This window comes from Glossina fuscipes, unplaced genomic scaffold (assembly GCF_014805625.2).
Source record: "Glossina fuscipes isolate IAEA_lab_2018 unplaced genomic scaffold, Yale_Gfus_2 150, whole genome shotgun sequence".
Lineage (NCBI taxonomy): Eukaryota > Metazoa > Arthropoda > Insecta > Diptera > Glossinidae > Glossina > Glossina fuscipes.
Genome location: NW_023998493.1, coordinates 556,869 through 564,428, shown reverse-complemented (window position 1 = coordinate 564,428; position 7,560 = coordinate 556,869). Strand labels below are relative to the sequence as shown.

At 33.7% G+C, this 7,560-nt stretch overlaps 1 protein-coding gene across 1 annotated transcript; it reads left to right on the top strand.

The window, feature by feature from the left end:
* Nucleotides 1–292: 292 nt before the first annotated feature.
* LOC119641532 (serine/threonine-protein kinase polo-like) lies at nt 293–3,815 on the top strand. Its single transcript, XM_038040270.1, has 2 exons — nt 293–533; nt 597–3,815. Exon 2 carries the CDS (start codon nt 1,770–1,772, stop codon nt 3,504–3,506), a length of 1,737 nt encoding a protein of 578 aa, XP_037896198.1. The 5' UTR covers nt 293–533; nt 597–1,769; the 3' UTR covers nt 3,507–3,815.
* The last annotated feature ends 3,745 nt before the right edge of the window (nt 3,816–7,560 follow it).

Genomic DNA, 7,560 nt, shown 5'->3' with positions numbered 1-7,560 from the left:
TGAAATGTGCGATATACTTAGTATACATTAGTACATGATATAGTCGGGTATTTACATTCGATTGAAACACAATTCCCTCTTATGCTTCGATATAATTAAAATAATAACACGTTGACTAGCAGGGCGTTAATTGCCTGTAATCCTATGCATTGGAATATGAAAAAGAAAGATATGTGAATATGTGATTGGTCTAGAGGAGAGTGGGGGTGGTTAGTAGTAAGGAAAGAAGATAAATAGCAAGCCTCCTATAAGAATAATTAAACATTTGGCGCTCGATCGGTCGATGAAAATCGACCTTAGTAATAATGTTTGTGTTCACCCTATCGAAAATTGGTAACGAATATTTCATAATGAAGACAAATCAGAGAGGGTCAGAGAGTTACATGCAGCGAATGTGGGGGATATTGTAGCTATACGCGAGTTTATTAGCGATGAGCCAAAGTATGACAATAGATGCGGATGTTTTGACGCTATTGTCGAAGAGACCGGTGGTTTTTACGGGATCTCGATAATTAATTTAGAGAATGCAGAAGGTATTATTCTGAAAATTGGTTTATTAAATGTGAGAATAATTTCTTAAAGGTTTTTATTTTAAGGGAACAGTAAAAATGTCATGTTCAATACATTCACAACATTTCCCACAAATTATCAATGTCAAGCCGAAAACTCACACGACCGTTTGGGCAGTCCACGAAAGAAACCACATGGTGCGTAATAATTAAAGTCAAAGCGCTGCAACAACAAGTCCTCTATTGGAATAAGGAAGATCTACTGAATACAGCGGCGACTGACGTTGCTAATATTTTTTTCTGGGCAAGTTTTGCGATTGAAAGTCGTTATATGAAAAAATCGCATCATTGCTGCTTGCACTTCCCTTTAAGCAGCGTGACTATGGGTCTTGGGGTTTCATCTCAATATTGATTGTTAGTCTGATTCAAATTGTGATCTTTTGCAGGTGGTCAGATTCTTTCCTTTGAATAAAATAAGAAAAGGAACCATTCTTGCGTTTTTTTGCATAGACACTTTCAAAGTGAAATACTCACAGCAAATGTAATTTTCTTACCCATTGTACACATCTTCGAAGTATCTGTAATGTGTAAAAACAGATATAAACTTTTTATAATACTTAACAGAAATGGATATAACATATCCACCAATTTTAAAAAAGGCAGTTAACTGCTTAAGATAAGTTTTGTTGCAAGCACGAAAGATTTCATATAAGTTATTACAGAAATGAATATCTATTGTTGTGGAATTTACTCTACATAAAAATAAGATGGTCAGCGATTCTTTTGCGTGACACTCATCACATAGTTCAGATGATGCATGTACGATCATCTTTGAATAAACTTCGTCATATGTAGGATGTTCCACGAGAATTAGACGAAAGGCGTCTTTGGAAGATATTTAAATGAGCGAGTCTGCTCGCACAATTCCGTCATATAAATTTGGCGACTTAAGAGAGTATTTAAATGAGCGAGTCTGATACGTACAATTCCTATTACCTATCTACCCCAGCGCAGCTTGTTTAAAATGGAAAGAAAAAAGTCGCATACATAGTTTTGTGGAATTAAATTAATTCTGAACTATTTGAGTTAAATGTTCTATTTATATGACCGAAGTTCCCATTGAAAAGTCTAAAAGGAACTAAGCAGGCAGTTTTTTTACGTTTTATACAACAAAAGAAATTGTCGATCGAATAGACATTAAGTGAAATTTTTCATTTTTTCTAATTTCTTGTTAGAAGAGAAAATTTAAAGCACTTAAACATGTCTTCGAAAACTGATGATAAAGGGACAGAAATACCAGAAAGATTATATGATTCTTCGGCCGGCAAAACATATAAACGCATGAGATTTTTCGGCAAGGGTGGATTTGCAAAATGTTATGAAATTGTAGATATGGCGACAAATGAAGTGTATGCTGGTAAAATTGTTTCAAAGAAGCTCTTAATGAAACATAATCAAAAAGAGAAAATGACCCAGGAAATTACCATACACAGTTCTATAAGTCATCCTAACATTGTTAAATTTCATGGTTTTTTCGAAGACAATTACAACATTTACATCGTTTTGGAACTGTGCAAAAAAAGATCTATGATGGAATTACATAAACGTCGGAAAACCATAACTGAATATGAATGTCGTTATTATATATATCAAATCATTCAGGGTGTTAAATACTTGCACGATAACCGCATAATACATCGCGATTTGAAATTAGGTAATCTGTTCCTAAACGACATGCTCCACGTGAAGATTGGTGATTTTGGTTTGGCCACACGTATTGAGTATGAGGGCGAACGGAAGAAAACTTTATGCGGTACCCCAAATTATATAGCACCGGAAATTCTAACTAAAAAAGGACACTCGTATGAAGTGGATATCTGGTCTATCGGTTGCGTTATGTACACCCTATTAGTGGGTCAACCTCCGTTTGAAACTAAAACGCTTAGAGATACCTACTCGAAAATTAAAAAATGTGATTACCGATTACCCAGTTATCTATGTAAATCAGCTGCCGACATGGTAGTGTCAATGCTGCAATCAAATCCCAGCCATCGGCCTACAATTGACCAGTTGCTACATTCAGAATTTTTAACTATTTCGCCGGTTCCAATGTTTTTGCCTACTTCATGTCTGACTATGGCGCCACGTCTCGAAATTAAGGCCACTTTAGAACATGAAGTGGCTAATCAAAGAAAGCCTCTAATTGAAGTGAACGGTGTACGATACGATGATACACGTTTGGAGTCGACTTTTCTTAAAAACAACTTGCACGATGCCATCACTGCATCGGCGCATGTTTATCAGCATAATCAGGATTATCGCAGTGACATAGAAAGCTTGTATCAACAATTAACCAAGCTTATTGAAGCCAAACCTCGCATTTTAGCCGAAAATTTAGGTGATGAGAATACGGACCCTGCTGCTCAGCCATTGTTTTGGATATCAAAGTGGGTGGATTACAGCGACAAATACGGTTTTGGCTATCAATTATGCGACGAGGGCATAGGTGTTATGTTCAACGATACAACCAAGCTAATTCTATTGCCGAATGATATTAATGTCCACTTTATCGATAAGGATGGCAAAGAAACTTATACGACCAACACAGACTATTGCAAATCTTTGGAAAAGAAAATGAAATTATTGTCTTACTTTAAACGTTACATGACAGAACATTTAATGAAGGCTGGAGCAAATAATGTTAATCTTGAAAGTGATCAAATTTCGCGCATGCCACATTTACACTCATGGTTTCGTACCACATGTGCGGTAGTCATGCATTTAACTAATGGCACAGTACAGTTAAACTTTTCAGATCATATGAAAATTATTTTATGTCCACGTATGAATGCTGTCACTTACATGGATCAAGAAAAAAATTTTCGTACATATCGGTTCTCAACCATTACACAACACGGCTGCTCTAAGGATTTGTATCAGAAAATCCGCTACGCTCAGGAGAAACTAAATAAAGTGTTGGAAAAGATGTTTTTCTAAACATATTGGGAGTTCTTTCAACAAACAGCAGGCTCTATTTTTTCTTTTCTTATTTTCGGCACATTGAAATGCTATCGCTTACATTCATTCTATGTTATTCTCCACATGCGAAATGCGAATTAAGTGAAGACTTCTATTTATACGCTTTTTATAATTTTTTATATTTTATTAACAATTACATTATTATTATTAATATTATTATTATTCACGTTTTCTATTGGCCTGGTTTTGTTTGCAAGCATACTTCGGCTGTTTTATAAGTTTGAAAAATATTCTATTTCTTACTTTTTAAGATATTTTTCCAAACTCTCTTAACTGTCAATAAAAATAAACCCACTACTGATGGGGGTATACTCATTTTGTTTTCTTTCATAATGTATGTAACACCCAAAAGGAAGCTTCAGACCCTATTAAGTGTATAAATTCTGAATTTATTAAGCTATATCTGGTGTAACCGGTTTGGGAGGTGATAGTGGAAGAGCATTGGCAGAAGGCCTAGGTGGAGGAGGAGCAGTGGTAGGTTGAGAAGGAGCCGCAGCAGGCGATTTTGCAGTGGCAGATTTAGGGGCATTTGCCGTCATCTAATATATAGAGTCATATAAGTCGGCTTAGCCATACCTTCCTAACGAGCGTTGTGAATATTCTCACAGTCGCATAAATTGAGATAAAGACTGAAACTTGTCTCTTAATGCGCAGAGATTAAATTTTGTTCGAAAAACACGTTTGCAATATTACGACAAATACGGTAACTTATAACTCATAGCAGATATCGATATGAAATTAGGTAAAAAATATTAACTAAGATTATCATGTAAAGTTCAGCGCAAAAGTAGTTCTGATCGGGCGGCATGACATGTTCGCTCTCAGTTAATTTAATACTTATCAATATTTACAACATTCGTTCGAGATAGTGGATGTCTCAGTTTTGGCATAAGGGCGTACAGGCTTCCCTCGCTTAATACGGTCAACTCGTACCGTGTTGATACGAGACATTTTTATATATTTATTTAAATCAAGATATTATATAGGATAATGTAATTTAAACTTAGTTATAACCTGAATCGTGTTAGTTTAAAATAATGTAAATAGAGGCAATGTATACCGTGTTGTTGCATGCAAATCAAGTGTTATGGTGTAAAGCTTTTTGATCAAAATTTTATTATGAAATTTCGTTCCGAATGTCCAAAGCGTTTTTATCAAAAAAAAAAAACAAATGAAATACAAAAAGTAATGATAGCGATCAAAAAGTCATATTTTTCTCTTAAAGTTGGTGGAAACTCTTCTTACAAAGGATAAAATTAAAACAAAAGTAAAAATTAGTAGAAAAAAATACATATTTGGATTGCAGAAAACGCAATTTTCGTATCGGGTTGTATCGAAACTGTGCTTTACATGTAACCCACTAAGCGAGGGACGCCTGTACCTGGTTCTTTTCTTTATTATTATTATTATTATTACTTTTTTTTTTTTTTTTTTTTTTGCTATTTACTAAATGCTGTTCTGAGAATAGCTTTATTATCTCATCTTGAGATGATTTTTGTAGTGAAAATTTTTACACGTTTATGTGTGAAGTTGTTTACAAGCGAAAAGCATTTTAATGGATGTGAGAAAGGTTACAAAATAACAAAACTATTACCATATCTATAATAAAAATGAAGATCTTGATAACAACATATGGAGTATTTTTACTCATAATAACGCTAAGAAAAAATTTCACGCCATAGTATTTACATGTAACAAATAATGCTGACCTTTGGCAAATTACTGATCGATTTTGATTTTCCATAATTAGTTTTACTTCTGAATTTACGATTTAAGAAGCAATATATTACATGGTCATCACAGTGTTGTTTTCGTTCGTGCCTTTCATTTTTTTTTCTATCTCGGTTTTTCTTTTTCTCCTTCTCCTTCTTTTTATTTCGCTACAATTACTTTTGTTTTTGCTATTTTTTTATTACTACATTTTAGGGTCGTAATCACACATACGTCCGTACGTACATGTACACACATCATTGTGATCGGTATCGTCAATATTGTGTATTACTGGCACTGATCACCCCCGTATAACACAGAGGTAACATTTCTAAAAAGAGCAAGAAGGAAATGTGGCATAGCAGAGATATAGTGGGTTTCGAAAAACTTTAAATGAAATGCTCCTAAGAGATAATTTCACTTGACAATAAGAAGAAAAAGTAAATTGTATCCGAAAACAGTTAAGTTCGTTAATTTGTAGATCATTCAATCAACATAGGGCATAAGTTACTATCAAGCCAGCATATCCGGATTCAATTCTCAGTACGGTAGACCGTACTTTACCTGTTAGAGATGAGCGATCGTAGCTTTACTGAGTCGATGAACGAATTACACTTGCCGATCGAGCCTCCTAGACCGCCGCCACTATCTGTCTATCTCTTCCCTTCACTTCCCCGATCATTACCCCAACACATGTACATGGGCTGTACCTTAAGTGACTGATCGCACAAAAAAAAAAATTTGATCAAGGGGCGATTTAAAGTTCCGCGCAAGCACGTGAACAACTCCCTTTTAAGCCAGCATAAATGCAATCTAAAAAAAACTTAAGAAAAATATATATTTTTTAAGTATTATAAGCCATAATTTTTTGCTATGTTAAGATATCATATGTCGGCGAATAAGTATAATTTTTTTTCTTCAATTAAGTTGGAGACTACAAAATCAAATAGTAGGGTGTTTTTATGCGTGAAACCTTTTGTAAGTTTTTGAATTTTTGAAAGCAATAAAATAAGGAAAGTAAGTAATTTGTTTAATGATATATCGGTTCTATATTGGCAAGAAAAGGTTTTCGCTTTTAATATATAAGCAATGTAGTTATAGTTGGGAAGTTATTTATTTTCTTCAATTTTTAGCTTCAAATTTTAGTCAAGATATACCAAGTTTTTGCCAAATAAACCCTTTATTTTGTAAAAAGAATGATATCAACTTCGACTATTAAATACTCTGCCTTTATCAGTTTTCGTCGTAAAGTGCAAAAAATTAAAACTGGTTATTATACAAAATAAGCTCTCATACTGCCTACATTTTCGTCATCTTCTAACGTAACCAATCACGATTTATTCAAGTAAACCCAAATCTTTTTTACACGATCTCTTTTGCACAACTTTAAAATAACACGGTTCACCAATGAGAGCAAATATACTTTTTTCACACGAATTCTTTTTTCTAGCACGAATTAAAAAAAAACATTTTTTTTTAATTTTGACCATCTCTTATCGAAACTTAAATATCGGGAATTATATAAGCAACTTGAGAATCCAAAAAAAAAAAAAAAAATACTGCCAGTAGACTTTATAACAATCAAAAATTAGCAGAACCCGTTAATAATGCCGGAAATTCTTCATTTGAATCAAATCCGACAGTTGTCAGTAAGCATATCTGACATATCTACTGATGATAGCATTTTTCCCACCCAGTTCGTAGTAAATAATTCCAATTTCGATATTTATATGTTATATGCACTTAGGGGCTGAATTTGCACTGCACATTAATTTTAGTTTGCTGTTTGTAATATAAATGAATGATTTGTGTTTTTTAAATGTGTTGTTATTAGTTTTTTATATGGGTTTTTTTAAAAAGCATATAAAGTTTTTTCATCTTACACGATTTTTAAAAAAAAAGTTCGGCGTAGTTAAGAAGCGCTACTATCAACCACTACTTTCTAAAAAAAGGCAGCGTTATATGAGGAGGGATCAAGTAAATAGCCTGATCGAATTCATTCTTAATAGTGTGCCAAAACATATTGATATCGAAGAGTTTTTTAGAATGCGTCGAAATGCATCGCTTGATATATTAAAAGATGCGTTATATCTCAAACCCTTTTGGGTGTTGCATGCCTTCATGCGTACAGAACTTCTCAACTTTTTCTTACTACAAGTAATATAGGGTGGTCTACTTAGTATAAAAGACAATCATGGCGGGATCTACGCTTTCAAAGAATTTTGATCACTTTTTCACTTGAAAAAGGCATTCTTTGTGAAAAATTGGTACAATATATTTTAATCAAGATACTTCCCATCAT